The 22,641-nt window shown below is 46.7% G+C and overlaps 1 protein-coding gene across 1 annotated transcript; it reads right to left on the bottom strand.

The window, feature by feature from the left end:
• Positions 1-12,670: 12,670 nt before the first annotated feature.
• UBC (ubiquitin C) lies at positions 12,671-15,235 on the bottom strand. Its single transcript, XM_064379583.1, has 2 exons — positions 15,128-15,235; positions 12,671-14,342 (listed from the first exon to the last, which is right to left on the bottom strand). The coding sequence occupies exon 2, from the start codon at positions 14,337-14,339 to the stop codon at positions 12,738-12,740; it is 1,602 nt and encodes a 533-aa protein (XP_064235653.1). The 5' UTR covers positions 14,340-14,342; positions 15,128-15,235; the 3' UTR covers positions 12,671-12,737.
• Positions 15,236-22,641: the final 7,406 nt, after the last annotated feature.

The raw sequence follows: 22,641 nt of genomic DNA, 5'->3' as shown, positions 1-22,641 counted from the left end.
CAACACAGTGAGACCCTGTCTCAAGAAAAATAAAAGGATAACAATAATTATAATAATAGTACTAGTCTGGCCAACATGGTGAAACCCCATCTGCTCTAAAAATACAAAAATTGGCTGGGCGTGGTGGTGCACACCTGTGATCCCAGCTACTCGGGAGACTGAGGCAGGAGGATTGCTTGAACCTGGGAGGCAGAGGTTGCAGTGAGCAGAGATCGTGCCATTGCACTTCAGCCTGGGTGACAGGGAGAGACTCCATCTCAAATAATAATAATAATAATATTAAAACAATTAAAATTTAAAATGTTAAAAAGTTAGGTGTTTTCACTGAAGCCAGTCAAAGAGCCAAGTAGCTTCAGTGAGGAAAGAGACACTCATTGCTGACCACTCTGCAAAAGAGAAACCAACTTCTCCTGGTGGTGTGGGCGGAACCCGGTACAAGTCACCTCTCACTGTTGTTTATTAGTACTGTTTCCATTTACTACTCACTTCAAAGCAGGCTTTATCACTCACCGAAAGCCTTTGATGTAAAAACTCGCCAGTTTACTAATTGTTCCCATCTAGGCAATATATCTGTCTCAAGGTAGAAAACAAGATTTGGCTTCTGATTCTACGCCTAATAGAAGAACGTGGTTCTTAACTAAGGTGGTTTTTTGTTGGTGAGGGTGGCGGGATTTTTTTTTTTTTTCTTTTTCTTTTTTTTTGAGACGGAGTTTCGCTCGTTACCCAGGCTGGAGTGCAATGGCGTGTTCTCGGCTCACCGCAACCTCCGCCTCCTGGTTTCAGGCAATTCTCCTGCCTTAGCCTCCTGAGTAGCTGGGATTACAGGCACACGCCACCGTGCCCAGCTAATTTTTTGTATTTTTAGTAGAGACGGGGTTTCACCATGTTGACCAGGATGGTCTCGATCTCTTGACCTCGTGATCCACTTGCCTCAGCCTCCCAAAGTGCTGGGATTATAGGCATGAGCCACCGCGCCCGGCTTTTTTTTTTTTTTTTTTTTTAACTCTACTTGCAAACGTGTGTGTGTGTGTGTGTGTGTGAGAGAGAGAGAGAGAGACAGAGAGGGAGAGAGAGAGAGAGAGAGAGAGAGAGAGAGAGAGAGTCTGGCTCTGTTGCCCAGGCTGGAGTGCAGTGGTGCCAACACAACTCACTGCAGCCTCAGCCTCCTGGACATGAGCAATCCTCCTACCTCAGCCTCCCCAGTAGTTGGGACTATAGATGCGTGTCAGCACATCTGGCTATTTTTTTTTAGTTTTTGCAGAGACAGGATCTCGCCACGTTGCCCAGGCTGGTCTGGAACTCCTGGGCTCAAATGATCCTCTCACCTGGGTCTTTTAATCCCAGCATTTTGGAAGACCAAGGTAGGAGGATTGCTTGAGCCCAGGAGTTGAAGACCAGCCTGGGAAACATAGCAAGAGCCCATCTAAAAAAAATTAAAAATAATAATTTTTTTTTTCCTGAGACAGAGTCTCACTCTGTCACCCAGGCTGGAGTGCAGTGGCGTGATGTCAGTTCACTGCAACCTCTGACTCCCAGATTCAAGAGATTCTCCAGCCTCAGTCTCCCAAGTAGCTGGGATTACAGGCATGCATGACCATACCTGGCTAATTTTTGTATTTTTAGGAGCGACGGGGTTTCACCATGTTGACCAAGCTGATCTCAAACTCCTGACCCCAAGTGATCCACCCGCCTCAGCCTCCCAAAGTGCTGGGATTACAGGCATGAGCCACCACGCCTGGCCAGTTTTTTTTTTTTTTTTTTTTGAGATGGAGTCTCAGTCTGTCTGTCACCAGGCTGGAGAGTGCAGTGGCGTGGTCTCAGCTCACTGCAACCTCTGCCTCCCGGGTTCAAGTGACTCCCCTGCCTCAGCTTCCCCAGTAACTGGGACTACAGGTGTGTACCACCATTTTTTGTATTTTAGTAGAAACAGGGTTTCACCACGGTGGCCAGGATGGTCTCTATCTCCTGACCTCATGATCCGCCCGCCTCAGCCTTCCAAAGTGCTGGGATTACAGGCGTGAACCACCGAGCCTGGCCATAAATTTTTTTTCTCCTTACCCTGGGCCCCACAGAAGGGGGTGAGGCTTGGCTCCAGGTTTGGGGGATATAGTTAAGGAAGGATGTCAGCTCTGGGCCAAGGACAAGAATGACCTATCAGATCCCCCAGGGAAGGAGCAGGACCCTGGAGCAGCAATATCTGCAGCACACAATTGTCATTTCTCCACATTGCAATTTCCTTTCACTACCCCATGTCTGGCTGTCCTAGGGAAAGACCAGATCCCTGAGGCAGCCCAGAGAAGCCAAGTCCAAGGTGTCAAGAGGTCATGGGCAGAATCTCCCAAGGCAGCCAGCTGGCCGAGTGACAAGTGACGACAAGCACAGATTTGTGGAGAGTGTAAGCATTCTTCAGAAACTCCCAAAAATACCAGTGAGGGGAAACTGGCAGGCGGACTTCCTCAAGGAGTCACGCACAGTGCAGAACAGACCACTGTCCCCCGAGTGGGAAGGGAAACGCTGGCACACGCAGGCGCTGAGTCACACCTGCCCCTCCTCCTGCCTGCGGTCACTCCCCAGCCACAGTTGATGCTGCTGGACTTCGCCCGTCATCCCCGGGAGTTTGGCAGCTTTTGCACATTTTAAGATGCACTTGAGAGTTTGTAAATATGTCCTGCTTTTCTATGACCATCGCTGTGGAAGAGACAAATGCGTCCTAACCTGCTTCCCGTCAAAACTTGTGTTCTGGCCGGGCGCGGTGGTTCACGCCTATAATCCCAGCACTTTGGGAGGCCGAGGCGGGTGGATCACGAGGTCAAGGGATCGAGACCATCCTGGTCAACATGGTGAAACCCCGTCTCTACTAAAAATACAAAAATTAGCTGGGCATGGTGGCGCGTGCCTGTAATCCCAGCTACTCGGGAGGCTGAGGCAGGAGAATTGCTTGAACCCAGGAGGCGGAGGTTGCAGTGAGCCGAGATCGCGCCATTGCACTCCAGTCTGGGTAACAACAGCGAAACTCTGCCTCAAAAAAAAAAAAAAAAACTTGTGTTCTAACCCCAAGACGAAAAGCAGCAATAAAGACAACTAAAAATATATATATATATATATTTTAATATATTTTATTGCACTTTAGGTTCTGGGGTACCTGTGCAGAACATGCAGGATTGTTGCATAGGTACATACATGGCAAGGCAGTTTGCTGCCTCCATCCCCGTCACCTACCTCTGGCATTTCTCCCCATGTCATCCTTCCCCAACTCCCTACCCGCCGCTGTCCCTCTCCTAGTCTCCCCCAACAGACACCATGTGTGATGCTCCCCTCTCTATGTCCATGTGCTCTCATTGTTCAACACCCGCCTATCAGTGAGAACATGCGGTGTTTGATTTTGTGTTCTTGTGTCAGTTTGCTGAGAATGATGGTTTCCAGGTTCATCCATGTCCCTACAAAGGACACAAACTCATCATTTTCGATGGCTGCATAATATTCCATGGTGTATGTGCCACATTTTCCCTGTCCAGTCTATCATCGATGGGCATTTGGGTTGGTTCCAGGTCTTTACTATTGTAAACAGTGCTGCAGTGAACATACGTGTGCATGTGTCCTTATAGTAGAATGATTTATAATCCTTTGGATATATACCCAGTAATGGGATTGCTGGGTTAAAAAAATATTTTTTAAATAGATTCTATAGTTTCATTAACAATAAAAAGAATAATAGCCAGGCCTGGAGGTGCATGCCTGTAGTCCCCACTACTTGGGAGGCTGAGTCGAGAGGATGGCTCGAGCTGGGGAGGTTGAGGCTACGGTGAGCTGTGATCACACCACTGCACTCCAGCCTGGGCAACAGAGGGAGACACTATTTATTTTAAAAAAATTTTTTTTGAGACAAAGTCTCGCTCTGCCGCCGAGGCTGGAGTATAGTGGTGCAATCTCAGCTCCCTGCAACCTCCACCTCCATTGTTCAAGCAATTCTCCTGCCTCAGCCTCCTGAGTAGCTGGGATTACAGGTGCACACTACCATGCCTGGCTAATTTTTGTATTTTTAGTAAAGACGGATTTCACCATGTTGGCCAGACTGAGGTCTCCAACTCCTGACCTCAGGTGATCCACCCACCTCGGCCTCCCAAAATGCTGGGATTACGGGAATGAGCCACTGTACTCGGTGTAAAATTTTTTTAAAAAGTTTAATTAAAAAATTTAAAAAGAAGCTGGGTGCGGTGGCTCACACCTGTAATCCCAGCACTTTGGGAGGCTGAGGCACGCGGATCACGAGGTCGGGAGTTCAAGACCAGCCTGACCAACATGGTGAAAACTGGTCTCTACTTAAAAATACAAAATTAGCCATGTGTGGTGGCATGCACCTGTAATCTCAGCTACTTGGGAGGTTGAGACAGAAGAATTGCTTGAACCCGGGAGGTGGAAGTTGCAGTGAACTGAGAGCATGCCACTGCACTCCAGCCTGGGCGACACAGAGAGACTCCCTCTCAAAAAAAAAAAATTTAATAGAATGAGCATGGGCCGAGTACAGTGGCCCACACCTGTAATTCCAGCACTCTGGGGGACTGAGTTGGACAGATCACTTGAGACCAGGAGTTTGAGACCAGCCTGGGCAACATATAAAACCCCATCTGTACAAAAAATACAAAAATTAACCAAGTGTGGTGGCACACACTTATATTCCTAATTACTCAGGAGGCCGAGGCAGGAGGACTACTTGAGCCTGGAGTTCAAGACCAGCCTGGCCAACATGGGGAAATCCTGACTACAAAAAACACAAAAGATTAATGGGACATGGTGCATGCTTGTAGTCCCAGCTACATGGGAGGCTGAGGTGGGAGGATCGCTTGAGCCCAGGAGGCAGAGGTTGCAGTGAGCCAAGATAGTGCCACTGCACTCCAGCCTGGGCAACAGAGCCAGATCTTGTCTCAAAAACAAAACAAAACAAAACAAAACCCAATGAACATGTAACCCAATTCTGGCCAACGCTGGCAAGTCTGCTAAGAGGACTTCTGGGAAAGATTTTCTTGCATCTTCAGGAATCACAGGCAAGAGATGTCACCTTCCCTTCCTCTGGGCATTGTCTGCATGTGATGTCTGGAACTGGTCATCCATCTTGCTGACAACCTGAGAAAAAAGACCACATAGGAGGCCAGGAGTCCAAGCTCTGAATGTCATACTGGGAAGATAATATATTTTCCTATTGTTTAGGCCAATCAGGTTGAATTTTCTTCTACTGGAAGTATCCTAATACAGTAGAGGCTCAATAAAGCTTTTATAAATGAGTAACTAGGGGCTGGGCACAGTGGCTCATGCCTGTAATCCCAGTACTTTGGGAGGCTGAGGCACAAGGACTGCTTGAGGCCAGGAGTTCAAGACCAGACTGGGCAATATAGTGAGACTCTGTCTCTACCAAAAAAGTTTTTAAAAATCAAAAAGTTACCTAGGCCTGGTGGTGCACACCTGTAGTCCTCCCTGCTTAGGAGGCTGACTTAGGAGAATGGCTGGAGCCCAAGAGTTCAAGGCTGAAGTGAGCTATGGTTGCACCATTGTACTCTAGCCCGAGTAACGGAGCAAGACACTATCTCTAAAATATCATGAAATACATAAATGGATACCTACATTTGTTAAAAATAAGATCTCAAGCTAGACACAGCAGCTCACACCTGTAATCCCAGCACTTTGGGAGGCCAAGGTGGGCAGATCACCTGAGGTCGGGAGTTCAAGATCAGCCTGACCAATACGAAGAAACCTCATGTTGGAAACAGATGCTCGGTGCCACAAAGAAAAAGTAGCACTGAGACAAAAGATCTCTCAGCAAAACCATTTTTACTTTTTTTACTTCCTGCACTGCAGGAAGGGTACCTCGCTAGCCATCTTGCCACAAGAGTACAATGAACAAAGGAAAAGCAGACATATTTATCCCTTAAGCATTTGGGGTTGTCCTTCCTGCTGTGTTTGATCTCTGTTTCTTGGAGCCAGACCTCACAATTTAAACTAAAACCCGATTGGCTAACAACTTAAAACTTTTCTAAACAGGTAAGGGGTGTAGGTTGTGAGCTGGGACACGCCTGTGAGCAGGTCCAGCACAGATATCTTGGTTAAAGTACAAGGACATAGAATATACTACATGCCTGTAAGCATGGCATGTTTAACAGCTACCTAGGATAGGGCTTAACAAAGAGTTACTAGCACAATTCTGATTTATTATTAAACAAGAAAGAAAACTTTAAAGAGAAACTTTCCTAATTCCCACACCCCACCTCTATTAAAAATAAAAAAAAAAATTAGCCGGGTGTGGTGGCGCATGCCTGTAATCCCAGCTACTCGGGAAGCTGAGGCAGGAGAATCGTTTGAACCCAGAAGGCAGAGGTTGCAGGTTAGCCAAGATCATGCCATTGCACTCCAGCCTGGGCAACAAGAGCAAAAACCCATCTCAAAAAAAAAAAAAAGATCTCAAATAGTAACTAGCGGCAATGAAACTTTCTTTTTTTCTTGCTGTGCCACCCAGGCTGGAGTGCAATGGCGTAAGCATGGCTCACTGCAGCCTCCACCTCCCAGGCTCAAACGATCCTTCCACCTCAGTATCCTGAGTAGCTGGGACTACAGATGTGCACCACCACTCCCAGTTAATTTTTGTATTTTTCTGTAATGTATTTGAAGCTCATTCTTCCTTAATACAATTACCTTGCACTAATTCAGTTTAAAGGTAATTAACCCATTTACTCAGCTGGTCACAGTGGCTCACGCCTATAATCCCAACACTTTGGGAGGCTGAGGCTGGTGGATCACCTGAGGTGGGGAGTTCAAGACCAACCTGGATAACATAGTGTGACCTTGTCTTTACTAAAACAACAACAAAAAAAGGAAAAAAATTAGCTAGGCAGGTGGTGACAGGTGCCTGTAATCCCTGCTACTTGGGGGGCTGAGGCATGAGAGTCACGTGAACCTGTGAGGTGGAGGTTGCAGTGAGCAAAGATCATGCCACTGCACTCCAGCTTAGGCAATAGAGTGAGACTCTGTCAAAAAAAAAAAAAAAAAGTATTTCAAAGGCATTTCACCCATTTACTCACCCATTTACTGGTAGCAACACTTGAAGCCAGTGGTTCCCAGCCCTGGCTGCACATCAGATTCACTAGAAGAGTTTTTAAAATGCTGATGCCTGGGCGCCACTCCAGACCAGGCATTTGGTATTTGTTGAAAGCACTCCAGCCCCACCTCTCCACTTGCTTTTCCTACCTCAGTTATGCTGGTCTCCTTTCTGTTCCTCAAAGACGCCCACGTCTTCCAGCCCCCGGGCTCCTGTGCTGTGTCCTGTTTCTCCACCTTCTGCAAAGCTAAGGCCCATCTTCCAGGTCTCACACAAATAGTCTGTTTTTCGAAAGCCTCTCCTGACCATCCACAGGTAGGTTCCCAAACCGCTCCCATTCAACCTGACAGCCTCACACAGCTCCTGTCGCCAGGTGTAATGTTTGCTTACTAGCAAATCAAGGAACAGAAGCAAGCCATTTGATTCTTTTTGTTTTGTTTTTAGACAGAGTCTTCCTCTGTACAAAATAGGAAGGTCAATGGGATTTTAAGGAAAATGGATAATCTTCAGTTGGGGCAGTCAAGGAAGGCTTTGTGGAATATCTGAATTAGACCTTGACATTAGGTGGGACTTAAATTTGTTGAGGTGGCAGGGAACAACTTGAGTTGAAGGGTGGGAAATGGCAGAGTGGATGTGGGGAAAAGAAGTGGCCAGCACATAAGGGGAGAAGGGGACAGAGCATTTTGAGGGGTTAGACCTGACCGGCTATGACAGCAAATAGAGTCTCTGGATTGAAGGATAGCTACAATGGGTGTTATGGAGAAATTCCAGCTGGGGGTGGAAACACAGCTGCAGAACTGGAAGAGCAGCTTATTCTAGGCAGAAAAAGAAGAAAGTAAAAGGCATCTGAGGGGACAGGAAATCAACGCTTACTGATGAGTAAACAAGCCTCTGAAGTAGAGAGGTAAAAGCATACGTTGCTTGGTCAACCACAACCGCTTGGGAGTGCTGCAGGCTTCATGACTAAGCCAAAGTCCGTCCCTGAAGCTCCCTCTTCCGGCAGAAATAAACACTGCACACTAAACTGGCTGACTCCTTTAATTAAAAGGCACTTGCCAATCTCTAAGCAGTATACCTATATAGGAGTCACAACTGTAATATCTTGGTAAGGGTTTTGTTGTGCTTTCAGGCAAAGCATAAAAGGAACACTATTTTATGTTTTATATTTTATTTTATTTTTTGAGATGGAGTCTCACTCTGTCACCCAGGCTGGAGTGCAGGGGCGCCATCTCGGCTCACTGAAACCTCCGCCTCCCAGGTTCAAGAGATTCTCCTGCCTCAGCCTTCTGAATAGCTGAGATTACAGGTGTGTGCCACCACGCCCAGCTAATTTTTTATATTTTTAGTAGAGACAGAGTTTCGTCAAGCTGGCCAGGCTGGTCTTGAACTCTTGACCTCGTGATTCACCCACCTTGGCCTCCCAAAGTGCTGGGATTACAGGTGTGAGCCACCACACCCAGCAGGAACACTACTTTAAACAAATACAAACGATGCTATTTTTTTCTTAAGACTCATGCAACCACATCTATGTAAGTGAATCCTCGCATAGTATTCATTCGAGTGTGAAACCAAACTTTGGGATACTTTAAAATTTAACAATCGGGAACACTTAACTATTTTATGGAATAAAGTGTTGTCTAATTTTTAAAAAATAATTTTTTAAAAAGATTTAACAATTATCTCGTGAAACTATACTAGTCTAACATCTCTGTCGTTTAACTAGACTGAGGATGCCATGGTGGCAGAAGCATTGCTGTTGTCGTTGTATCACTATAGTTCCTGACATGCTTGTATTTATTAGATGAAAGGCCTTCTAAATGTTCACTAGAGATTGTGTTGCTTTCTTGGTTTTCTTTATTCTTGAGGAAATTACACAAAAGGTCTTTTTTCTTTATACAAAATGAAAGGCAGACTGGCCGGGCTCAGTGACTCAGGCCTGTAATCTCAGCACTTTGGGAAGCCAAGGCAGGAGGATTGCTGGAGCCCAGGAGGGCAAGGCTGCAATGAGCTGTGATTATGCCACTCCTCTATAGCCTGGGTGACAGAACAAGACTGTTATCAAAAAACAGAAAGTTAGAACTCTGTCAAAACTATAATAGCACAGTGCAGGACAGACTGTACAGACCAGTGTGCTACCTTTCTTGTGAAGGGGAATTATCTATATATGTATATGTGTATTTATATAATTATAGTACTCATTTTATATGCATAAAGTCTGAAAGTACATGCTGCGGGGAAGCGGTAGGGGGAAGGGGTGGATAGGAGACAAGGATGGAAGACTTTTTTTTTCTTTGGAGATGGGGTCTTGCTCTGTCACCCAGGCTGGAATGCAGTGGCACAATCTTGGCCCATTGTAACCTCCACCTCATTTTCCTGTCTCAGTCTCCCAAGTAGCTAAGACTACAAGTGTGCATCACCACACCCAGCTAAGTTGTGTATTTGTAGTAGAGACAAGGTTCTGATACACACACACACACACACACACACACACACACACACACACACACGTTGGCCAGGCTGGTCTCAAACTCCTGACCTCAGGTGATCCGCCCGCCTCGGCCTCGAAAAGTGCTGGGATTACAGGTATGAGTCACTGTGTCTGGCCTGGAAGATTTTTTATTATATACTGTTTAAAAGTTTTTAAGTAGTTGAAACACGTATGAAGACATCACCTCAAAAATTTATATTAACAATTCAAAAATATGCACATTAAGGATTTTTTAATTTAAAAATTGAGAAATATGGGACAATAATAATCATGAATTATAAAAATTAGTGCTAAGGCTGATTATTTTATTAGACCTAAGAACCTAATTAACATACAAATCTTGTATTTATGCTATTCTTTCACAACCTTTATGTAAAGCAGGCTTTTAATAGGATGTCATAAAAATAGATTATGCTCCTTGTCTTCAAGTTTCTCCTCTCAAAATCCCACATTTTGTATTTTTAAAAAATCAAAATTAGAAAACAAAATAGCATGATAGTGTGATCCTTTTAATTTGGCAGTTTCAACTTTATATAACCTATCTTACAGAACTAATAGACAAAATGAAGAAGTGTGAGGATGTACTTTGCAGCAGCATTATAAAAGCAAAAACCTGGAAACAAATATTGGTGGACAGGCTAAGTGAATCATAGGGCCTCCAGACAATGGAATACTAGCAAGACTATTAAAAAGAATGAGGTAGGTCTAGATACACTAGTGTGGAAAGATATTCATAATTACCTAGCTTCCCCTCCCCAAAAAAATCTTGAGAATCATCATACTAGAATGATCCAATTTGTGTATGTACATACATATGTACATAATAAACATGGTATATTTTTACACAGAGGAAAAGTCCCAAAGAATATCAACCTGTAAAAAGTAGTTATCCCTGGTAAGTAAAATTGAGTAGGAACTTAGATTACTATCACCTTTACTTTATAAACCTGCACACACACACAAAATGTGTATTAGTATGCACTGTAATTCCAAACAGTAAGAGACCTGGCGTGAGGCCAGGAGTTTCAGACTAACCTAGGCAACAAGGAAAACTCCCTATTTTTTTTTTTTTTTAAGACAGTCTTGCTGTCATCCAGGCTGCAATACAGTGGCACAATCTCTGCTCACTGCAACCTCCAACCTCTGGTTCAAGCAATTCTCCTGCCTCAGCCTCCGGAGTAACTGGGATTATAGGTGCCCACCATCCTGCCCAGCTAATTTTTGTATATTTAGTAGAGACAGGGTTTCGCCATATTGGTCAGGCTGGTCTCAAACTCCCTTTAATTTGGAACCTCAGGTGATCTGCCCACCTCAGGCTCCCAAAGTGCTGGGATTACAGACATGAGCCACTGCGCCCAGCCCGAAATCTATTTTTGAAAAATGTAAAAAATTTTTCCCAGAGTGACCACATATGGAAATTTCACTTTCTACATCACTAATTTTATGAATATACTTGTGTTGCTCTGTACTGCTTTTCAAAATTTTTCTAGTACCTATGCTTGTAATTCGCAATTTCTCATTAAACTTGATAGGAAGCACTTGTAGTTCAAGAGGCCAAGTGTTCTTCAGTGAGTTTCCAAGTTAGCATCCTTGCCTCTACAACACACACAGCTTTATTAAATAGACTAACGCTCTCTCATGCCAAGATTCTGCTGGCTCTGCAAAATGCTGTAACACAAATATGACCCAGTTCCCATATCCCACATCGTTAGCAGCCACGGCCTTTCTTGCACTTGACTTGATGTAGCTCTGAAGTTCCCAAAAAGCACTTGACACTGATTTATGAACCTTGCAATGCCCGACACCAAGTGTACATCTTCAAGACACTATTCAAGGTACTTTTTCCTTACACAAAGGTCACCCAGATTTTAATAGGCATTAAAATTATAGACTCACATACTAACTGGAAATGATTGCCTGAATAGCAGTGGTTTTGTTGGCTTGTCATGTTAACCTGACTCAAATGCTCGCTTGCATGGAAGTCATGGAAATCATACACTAGATGTACTCACAATGAAAACTCAATGGATTTGCGGATTTCTCAAATTTTAGTCCATTAACCCTAAAACTAAAGCTAAAACTGGTTTAAGCCACCTTAGGTGCTTTACAATTGCTGGAGCCAACATGAAATTCTTCCAGAGCACACGTTCATGAACCCCCTAAAATCTGGGGAGAGGAGGGACGCTCCTTGGGAAAAACCTTCCAAGGCCTCTAATGAGCCTCTGGATGACCTCTGGGGTGCCTACTGCCTGGTGTTCATCCCTTGTATTAAACCACTTTCCCTGCAACTTCCACCTTTGGTGCCAGTCAACATTAACACCTTACTAGTACCATCTGATTGGGTGAATGCTACTATACACTTGAGACAAACCCAGAGGTCAATTGCTTCACCCACTAGTTACATGCCAGTCCATCTTGACAATTTCAGCAAAAAATTGCTTTAAGGAATAGCTTTTATTCTCTAACCACTAATTGTTCTACACCTTGACAACTATGCCTTTTTCTACCTGCAACATCCTTTTAAAATCACTTGATCCCATGACTGTCTATGCAGCTCAGCATGCATTTATATAGCCCTATGTACTTAAAAGCATTCTTTCACAGGTACCCTCTCATCACTCCCACCTTTTAATATTCCTTCCTCCTTCCTGGTGTTCCAGTAATTCTCCCATTGTTAACTCATACACCCCCAACCAGTATTTTTGAAGTAACTTGAAAAATATCTCCCAATAACCTTAAGAGTCTTGCTCTGTCCTCCCAGTTGGGAGTACAGTGCTGCGATCTCAAATCACTGCCAACCTCTGCCTCCTAGGTTCAAGGGATTCTCCTGCCTCAGCCTCCAGTGTAGCTGGCATTACAAGCACCTGCCACAACTTTTTGTATTTTTAGTAGAGCCGGGGTTTCACCATGTTGGCGAAGCTGGTCTTGAACCCAGGTTTTATTTGCACCCACTTTCTACAGTTCATACTGTAAATCTACCTCCCTCTCATTCACTGACATTTGATGGTACCAGAGGAACATTTGTGGACTGGAAACCTTGATCCCTTTCACCCAGTCTAATGCAAAAATACCTTAACTTAAAAAAAATCCCACACCAATTGGGAATGCAACAACTTTATTGAAAGAAAAGTGCAACGAGATTTGTTGAAACCTTAAAGGGGAAACTTAGACACCCCCTCTCAAGCGCAGGACCAAGTGCAGAGTGGACTCTTTCTGGATGTTGTAGTCAGATAGGGTACGCCCATCTTCCAGCTGTTTCCCAGCAAAGATCAACCTCTGCTGGTCAGGAGGGATGCCTTCCTTGTCTTGGATCTTGGCCTTGACATTCTCAATGGTGTCACTGGGCTCGACCTCGAGGGTGATGGTCTTACCGGTCAGGGTCTTCACGAAGATCTGCATCCCACCTCGGAGACGGAGGACCAGGTGAAGGGTGGACTCTTTCTGGATGTTGTAATCAGACAAGGTGCGCCCATCTTCCAGCTGTTTCCCAGCAAAGATCAATCTCTGCTGGTCAGGAGGGATGCCTTCCTTGTCCTGGATCTTTGCCTTGACATTCTCAATGGTGTCACTGGGCTCAACCTCAAGGGTGATGGTCTTACCGGTCAGGGTCTTCACGAAGATCTGCATCCCACCTCTGAGACGGAGGACCAGGTGCAGAGTGGACTCTTTCTGGATGTTGTAGTCAGACAGGGTGCGCCCATCTTCCAGCTGCTTTCCGGCAAAGATCAATCTCTGCTGGTCAGGAGGGATGCCTTCCTTGTCCTGGATCTTTGCCTTGACATTCTCAATGGTGTCACTGGGCTCGACCTCGAGGGTGATGGTCTTACCGGTCAGGGTCTTCACGAAGATCTGCATCCCACCTCGGAGACGGAGGACCAGGTGAAGGGTGGACTCTTTCTGGATGTTGTAATCAGACAAGGTGCGCCCATCTTCCAGCTGTTTCCCAGCAAAGATCAATCTCTGCTGGTCAGGAGGGATGCCTTCCTTGTCCTGGATCTTTGCCTTGACATTCTCAATGGTGTCACTGGGCTCAACCTCAAGGGTGATGGTCTTACCGGTCAGGGTCTTCACGAAGATCTGCATCCCACCTCTGAGACGGAGGACCAGGTGCAGAGTGGACTCTTTCTGGATGTTGTAGTCAGACAGGGTGCGCCCATCTTCCAGCTGCTTTCCGGCAAAGATCAATCTCTGCTGGTCAGGAGGGATGCCTTCCTTGTCCTGGATCTTTGCCTTGACATTCTCAATGGTGTCACTGGGCTCGACCTCAAGGGTGATGGTCTTACCGGTCAGGGTCTTCACGAAGATCTGCATCCCACCTCGGAGACGGAGGACCAGGTGCAGAGTGGACTCTTTCTGGATGTTGTAGTCAGACAGGGTGCGCCCATCTTCCAGCTGCTTTCCGGCAAAGATCAATCTCTGCTGGTCAGGAGGGATGCCTTCCTTGTCTTGGATCTTGGCCTTGACATTCTCAATGGTGTCACTGGGCTCGACCTCGAGGGTGATGGTCTTACCGGTCAGGGTCTTCACGAAGATCTGCATCCCACCTCGGAGACGGAGGACCAGGTGAAGGGTGGACTCTTTCTGGATGTTGTAGTCAGACAGGGTGCGCCCATCTTCCAGCTGTTTCCCAGCAAAGATCAACCTCTGCTGGTCAGGAGGGATGCCTTCCTTGTCTTGGATCTTGGCCTTGACGTTCTCAATGGTGTCACTGGGCTCGACCTCGAGGGTGATGGTCTTGCCGGTCAGAGTCTTCACGAAGATCTGCATTGTCTGTTTTAACAAAAAAAGCCAAAACCCACCAGGATTTAGCAATTTATTAGCTTTCCTTAAGTTGTATGCCACATTGACCCAAATAATTACAATTTAAAACTTGCCTTACTTCACAAAACACACTCGCCAGCCCCAGTTTTCAAAACCCAGGCTTCAACTACTTACGACGGTGGGTACGTAAAACTGACCAAAGACACTGACGCCTCGCTTATTCTTCCCTCTCCAGAGGTCTGGCGCCTGCCGATTCAGGAGGTCCTACCCTAGGCCCGAACCCTGCGTCCTGCGACGGAGAAGAGCCTACCGTACACCTACCGGCAGGTGGCCCCACCCTGCATTATGAGCCGACAGAACGGGTGACGTCACCACAGAAGGCGCGCTCTCCCCACAGTGCTGGTGCACTGCCACGCGGCAACGCCGTAATTGCCACCCCCGCAACGGACAAGGCGAGTTCTCCAGTCAATCACAAACTTCACGTCAGGGTCCCCAAATGGTGCCCCAGCCCAGCCCACCCCACCAGAATCAGAGCTTTCTCCCGTTAGCGAAGACCTCAAGGCCTTGGGTCCATGTCCCTCAACCCTGTTTCAAAGACCTCACAGGAGTCTTCCAGTCAGCGCTCGGAACAGCCGCCATTTTGCCGCGTTCCCCCTACCTCAGGGCCACCTTTCTCGCAGACACAGCCGACAGCCCTCCGCAGTCGCTCGACCCGCAGCAGCGACCTGCCTCCATCCCACCTCGCGGCCGAACGGCCACGAAAGCCCCAGCCCTCCCAGAACCCCACTGCTCACCAAGCGGCGACGACAGCAACTGTCAGAAGACAACCACAACTGCACTCCCGGCTGCGACGGAACTAGCTGCACCACACCCGGCGCGTCTTTATATAGTCATCGGACTTCACCGCCCCAAGGAGATCCCTCCGCAGAATCGCCGAGAAGGGACTACTTTTCCCCGCCTCTTCCGCTCTCCGAAAAGAAAACCAGTTCCCTAGAATCACCCAGGTCCCGTCCTAAAATGTCCTCCTGCTGAGACTGGGGCTCTGGGCCGAGTCTGGTGGGCAGCGGGCCGCCGTCCTGAGAGGCCGGGCGGAGGGATCAAGGCGCTCGCTGCGCACTGCGATTATGACGTAGCGGCGCTCGCCGTGTGTTGGGGGGGTGGGGGGCCGCCCGTGGGAGGCGCCAAAACCCGGCGCGGAACCGCGGCACCTGGAGCCGGTGGGCGGCCTGCGTTCCTCAGCTGTGGCCCTGTACCCCCTCCTCTCAGGCCCGGCGGTCGCCTCGGGTCGCCAGCTCGCGTTCGGTGGACGTGGGGCGCGAACTGAGCGCCTCCCGCAGAGTCGGGGTGTCCCTCCCCTCCCGCGCGACCTGCCCTGGCCCACCCTGCGAGACGGACGGGTCTTTATTTTGGGTCACGTTTGAGATAATTAATGACTGGGCTTGTCTTGCTCAGCCCCCCTCAACCTTCCTCACTCCCAGCCTCGTCGCGGGGGCTCCCTGGGGCCGCCCCCATCCCCCGCTGCGGGCCGCGGGACAAGGACGATGACTCGGCAGATCTCTGGGCGGGCGCGGCCCCAAAGCTAGGGAACGCTCGAGAACTTTCCAGGGGAGACACTGCAGAGGATCTGGGTGTCCAGGTTAAATTTAGAAAAGAGAGGCGGAAACCCCACACAGCTTTTTAAAACTATCTGAGCTGGAACCCAAGGCTGAGCCAACGACATCTTTCTAGAGTGTTCTTTCACCTTCCTGCACATTCTGAGGGCCGGGTATGGAAAGGTCCTACTTGGTGGCAACAGGGAGGCATGGAAATTTCTCGCGTTTCAGTGGGTACGATTATTGTAATCAGGATCCATTCAACAATCAGACCCATTTTTTATTTTTTATTTATTTATTTTTTTTTTTTTTGAGACCGCGTTTCGCTCTTGTTACCCAGGCTGGAGTGCAATAGCGTGATCTCGGCTCACCGCAACCTCCGCCTCCTGGGATCAGGCAATTCTCCTGCCTCAGCCTCCTGAGTAGCTTGGATTACAGGCACGCGCCACCATGCCCAACTAATTTTTTGTATTTTTAGTAGAGACGGGGTTTCACTATGTTGACCAGGATGGTCTTGATCTCTTGACCTCGTGATCTACCTGCCTCGGCCTCAGACCCATTTTTAATCCGGAGATTTTAAAAGACAGGAAGGCCGGGCGTGGTGGCTCAAGCCTGTAATCCCAGCACTTTGAGAGGCCGAGGCGGGTGGATCACCTGAGGTCAGGAGTTCAAGACCAGCTTGACCAACATGGTGAAACCCTATCTCCATAAAAATAAATAAATAAATAAATAAATAATAGGAGTAAAATCCCAGCCCTATTTCGGGGCGGGGAGAGAAGAAAAGTAAGTATGTCAAATATGAAATGTAACCGTACAGGGCAAATCTATTTTGATAAAAGAAGTGGGAGAAAAGAATCACCAGACAGCTTTTTAAAGTTTTACCACAACCTATTTTGTGATCCTTGTGTGTCATTTCTTCGGCATATTTTTAAAATGTTTTAAAATATAAGAACATGGTGAGTTTTTTTAAATAGATCTTTTTTTAAGTGTGCCATGAAAAGTCCCCCTCATGCCCTCAATTTCCCAGCCACTGTTCCTTCTGGACTCTTCTAGAAATAGTCTCTGTTTCTACAATGTATTAGAGGTAGGGAGGCTACTTTGATTTCTACCTTGTAGCCTTCAAAAAAAAGTAAAAGAGGTTACTACCTGAAAATGTTTTGCCATTAGGAAAAGGCTAGATTCTTTTTTTTTTTTTTTTTTTTTTTTAAAGACGGGGTTTCACCATGTTGGTCAGGCGGGTCTTGAACTCCCGACCTCAGGTGATCCGCCTGCCTGGGCCTCCAAAGTGCTTGGATTACAGGCGTGAGCCACCACGCCCGGCCAGAAAAGGCTAAATTCTTAAGTTGTGAACATTACGTTATTTAAATGTCACTTAAAATATGCATCAAAGCAAAATGAACCTGCTATATATTTTCTATGGTAACACGTTTGTATTTATGAAAATGCAAGTTCTGTGCGTTGTTCAAATAGACTTTGACATCTCTAATTTTTAACATTTTAAAGAGAATGAATTCCTGTGTTGCTGGAAAATTAAATGATAAAAGTGTCATTTTCCAGGCTTGGCGGGATACTCCAGTGATTTCCAATACACATTTCTGCAAAGTTTTTGTTTTTTGTTTTTCCCCTAAGTTTCGGGAAGGAGTTTTGAAAGGAATAAAAAAAGCTGAGATTCTGAGATTCTTTCTGAGGTGACCAGGCCTGGCTTTCAACCACACCCTGTTTGCTTTTGGCTGTTACCCTGCTGCAAGCCTTGTGATTCATGTTGTTTAAAGGCTGAGTCACCAGCTTTGTGACATAGCTTTTTTCAGAATCCAAAAGGTACAGAGAAAAACAACTCTGACTGCAGAGGCAGGGGAGGGAGAGGAGGACATGAGAAAGAAAAAGTAAGAAGAGGATGAGGGGAGGATGGAGAATGGGCCAAAGGTTAGCTACAAAGAGAAACCAAAGTTGTCTCAAGCAGAAAAAAAATATTGAAAACACCCCAGCATTCCGATTTGAATGGTTATTAAAGCAAGCAGAAATAAACTTTTCTCCAAGGTCACTGAGGTGACAGGGAAGGGAGAAGAAAATGGCCTCCCGAAACACAGGTGTCCAATGTTTCTCTAGAAAAACTGTTCTCAACAAGGAGTGATATGCCCCTCAGGGGACATTTGGCAATATCTGGATATATTCTTGGATGTCACAACTCAGTGGGTACTAGGGGTGCTGCTGTTAATACTAGCACTCGTGGTACACCAGGGATGCGGCTGAACGTTCTGTAAGGGACAGTCCCCCACGACAAAGAATTATCTGACCCAAAACGTTAATGAAATTAAGAACGTGCTGAAATTAGGAAGCCCTGCCCTAGAAAGGGTTTTTGTTGCTGCAACAACTGCTTTCGTATTTTCCGAAAGGGCTCCCGAAGTCTAAATGTCCCACTTGGACTCAGGAGTCAGGTATCAAGTCATGCTCTTAAAACCTAAACCCTGCTGACCTAGAATGCGACGTGCTAGAATGTGCGAGAACGGGATGAGTCACTGGATCCGTTTTCAGTTCGTTCCACCCACAGATCCGTCCTTTGCAGGCGCCCCAGAAAAGATTGCTTCAGAGCTGGCACCAATGGAGAAGGGACAGAGGCCCAGCAACAGGGCGGGATTGGCAGGCGGGTGGAAGCATGTGATGGGCTGAGCTCACAAAGGGCCCGGGTGCTGGGCTGCTGGGGCGGATGGGGGTGGATCAGCGCCTGCTCCTTCGCCTTCCTTTCTCCCCTCCCCCTTCTGAAGGTCACTACCTTGTCTGTGACTTAATCCAGCCCCAAGCAACTGTCTGAGAGCTTGAGTGAGGGTGAGCAAAGTTGTTTCCCCCCAAGAGAAAGGGCGGAGTCAGAGAGCTGGTGGGAAGGGTTTGCCTTGCTTTCTCATCGCTTATATAACCATAAAAGGTTGTCAAGGATGTCTGCAGGTTAGCCTGGCAAACAGGAAGAAGAAGAAAAAAAACCCTAGGGAATGTGTTCTTCTTCCTGTTTCTGCTTGTGCTGTATACAGTTGTGTGGTGGAATACAAATTGCTCCCGCTTAAAAATAACCAGTTCATCTCACCAGTCAAGCCAGACTGCAGGGCTGGCCTCCAAATTTGCCTCGTTTAGGAGCATAAGGAAGTGATTTAACCTATTTGGGCTTTGTTTTGTCACTGTTTGGTTTTGTCTCAAAATTGTGGCAAAATACACGTAAAATTTACTATTTTTTTTTTTAATGAATGACAGGTTCTTATCTTGCCCAGGCTGGCCTGGAACTCCTAGCCTCACCTCCTCAAACACCAGGACAACTGGCCTGAGCCACTGTAGCTCCCATAATATTTACTATTTTTAAGTGTACATTTATTTTTTCTTTTTGAGACAGAATTTCGCTCTTGTCACCCAGGCTGGAGTGCAATGGCGCAATGTCGGCTCACCGAAACCTCTGCCTCTGGGTTCAAGCGATTCCCCTGCCTCAGCCTCCCAAATAGCTGGGATTACAGGCAGCACCAACATGCCCAGTTAATTTTGTATTTTTTATTTTATTTTATTTTATTTTATTTGAGATGGAGTTTCGCTCTTGTTACCCAGGCTGGAGTGCAATGGCGCAATCTCGGCTCACTGCAACCTCCGCCTCCCGGGTTCAAGCAATTCTGCCTCAGCCTCCCGAGTAGCTGGGATTACAGGCATGCACCACCATGCCCAGCTAGTTTTTGTATTTTTTCAGTAGAGATGGGGTTTTACCATGTTGACCAGGATGGCCTCGATCTCTTGACCTCGTGATCCACCTGCTTCGGCCTCCCAAAGTGCTGGGATTATAGGTGTGAGCCACCGTGCCTGGCCAATTTTGTATTTTTAGTAGAGATGGGGTTTCTCCATGTTGGTCAGGCTGGTCTTGTACTCCTGACATCTGGTTCTCTGCCCACCTCTGACTCCCAAAGTGCTGGGATTACAGGCTGAGCCACCGCACCCAGCCAAGTGTGCATTTCCGTAGCGTGGAGTACATTCAGTGCTGCACACCAACCATCACCAACATCCATTTCCAGAACTCTTTTCATCTTGCAAAACAAACTCTGTCCCCATAAAAAATTAACTCCCCATTCCTCCCCACCAGCCCCTGGCATCCACCATTCTTTCTGTCTCTGAATTTGACTACTCATATGACCTCATATAATAAGTTTTAAGTGTAAAATAAAATTTAATAGTTGAAAAAGCATTTTTTTTCAAAGAGCATTTCTAGGAAGCTCCAATTCCTAACACAAGCCTTTAACAATAACAACTCCTTGGCCGGGTGCAGTGGCTCATGCCTGTAATTCCAGCACTTTGGGAGGCCGAGGCGGGTGGATCACGAGGTCAAGAAATCGAGACCATCCTGGTCAACATGGTGAAACCCCGTCTCTACTAATACAAAAAAAATTAGCTGGGCATGGTGGCACGTGCCTGTAATCCCAACTACTCAGGAGGCTGAGGCAGGAGAATTGCCTGAACCCGGGAGGCGGAGGTTGCGGTGAGCCGAGATTGCGCCATTGCACTCCAGCCTGGGAAACAAGAGCAAAACTCCGTCTCAAAAAAAAAAAAAAAAAAAACAACAACATCTCCTTGCGGTCTTTTTTTCCTTGTCATGCACTAGTAGAAATATTTGGCTTTGTTTCTTTATTTGTTTATTTTTTTCGAGATGGAATTTCGCTCTTGTTGCCCAGGCTCGAGTGCAATAGCACAGTCTTGGCTCACTGCAACCTCCGCCTCCCAGGTTCAAGCAATTCTCCTGCCTCAGCCTCCGGAGTAGCTGGGATTACAGGCACCTACCACCACACCTGGCTAATTTTGTATTTTTCGTAGAAACGGGGTTTCTTCATGTTGGTCAGGCTGGTCTCAAACTCCCAACCTCAGGTGATCCACCCACCTCAGCCTCCGAAAGTGCTGGGATTACAGGCGTGAGCCACCTGGCCCTGTTTGTTTATTTTTTGAAACTATCTGGCTCTGTCATGCAGGGGTATGATCATGTCTTACTCTGCAGCCTCGAGTTTCCTGTTCAGGTGATCCTCCCACCTCAGTCTCCTGAGTAGTAGGACTGCAGGTATGCGCCACCACACCTAATGCTTGTTTTTTTTTTTTTTTTTTTTGTAGAGAGAAGGGTTTTGCACTTTGGGAGGCTGAGGCAGGTGGATCACCTGACGTCAGGAGTTCGAGACAAGCCGGGCCAACATGTTGAAACTCTGTCTCTACTAAAAATAAAAAAAATAGCAGGCATGGTGGTTCCAGCTGCTCCGGAGGCTGAGGCAGAAGAATCACTTGAACCCTGGAGGAGGAAGTTTGGCGAAACCCTGTCTCTACTAAAAATACCAAAATTAGCTGGGCGTGGTGGCACATGCCTGTAATCCCAGCTACTCAGAAGGCTGAGGCAGGAGAATAGCTTGAACTGGGGAGTCAGAGGTTGCAGTCAGCCGAGATCACGCCACTGCACTTCAGCCTGGCAACAGAGCAAGACTCCGTCTCAAAAAAAAAAAAGAATAACATAAAATAAAATAGATAGGGGTTTTCACCATGTTGCCCAGGCTGGTCTTGAACTCCTGGGCTCAAGTGATCCTCCTGCCTTGGCCTCCCACAGGGCTGGGAATACAAGCATGAGACACTGTAATCCCAGCACTTTGGGAGGCCAAGGCGGGCAGATCGCCTGAGGTCGGGAGTTCGAGACCAGCCTGACCAGCATGCAGAAACCCCATCTCAAAAAAAAAAAAAAATTATAACGTACAAAGTAATGTCATATAAGTGGGAGTCATAGTAAGAAATAAAAAATAAAAATAAAAAATATTGAAAAAAGCCAGGCATGGTGGCTTACACCTGTAATTCCCAGCAATTTGGGAGGCCAAGGAAACAGGGTCTCTTCAGCCCAAGAGTTAAAGACCAGCCTGAGCTACATGGTGAAACACTGTCTCTATCAAAACAGACAAACAAACCAAAATTAGCCAGGCGGTGGTGCATGCCTGCAGCCAGCTGCTCAGGAGGCAGAGGTGTGAGGATCACTTGGGCCTAGGAGTTTGAGGCTGCAGTGAGCTGTGATTGCACTCCAGCCTGGGCAATAGAAACAGACCCTGTCTCTAAAAGAAAAAAGAAACAAAGTGAAACTGCTTTTGCAAAAGTCAAAACAGAAAATGATTCCAGTGAAAGAGACTGGACATCACTGACCCCGTCTTGTGTCTAACCTCCAAACTGACTTTGGAGAAGCTTAGTTTATAGTTTAATTTTGAAACAAAGGTGATAAACAGCCTGTTTTCAAAACTATCCCCCTTCCTTCCTGGGCACTAGACTGCTTTGCAGGACTAACAAATTGGCCACAAGATCCACAGATTAGAAATTTTTTTTTAGAAAGTTTCTCTCTTGTAGTCCAGGCTTGAGTGCAATAATGCCATCTTGGCTCACTGCAACCTCTGCCTCCCGGGCTCAAGCGATTCTCCTGCCTCAGCCTCCCAAGTAGCTGGGATTACAGGCACCCGCCACCACGCCTGGCTAACTTTTGTATTTTTAGTAGAGACAGGGTTTCACCACGTTGGCCAGGCTGGTCTCAAACTTCTGACTTTAGGTAATCCACCTTCCTCAGTCTCCCAAAATGCTGGGATTATAAATGTGAGCCACCGCACCTGGCCAAGATTAGCAATTATGGTTTGTGAGTGATGCAGCTGTCGAGAGAAGTTTACCCTGCCCCCATGGCTCACTTGTGGAGAATA

This window comes from Aotus nancymaae, unplaced genomic scaffold (genome assembly GCF_030222135.1).
Source record: "Aotus nancymaae isolate 86718 unplaced genomic scaffold, 86718_ANA_hifiasm-v0.15.2.pri h1tg000021l, whole genome shotgun sequence".
NCBI classification, from domain to species: domain Eukaryota; kingdom Metazoa; phylum Chordata; class Mammalia; order Primates; family Aotidae; genus Aotus; species Aotus nancymaae.
This window is presented reverse-complemented; position numbering and strand designations above follow the sequence as displayed.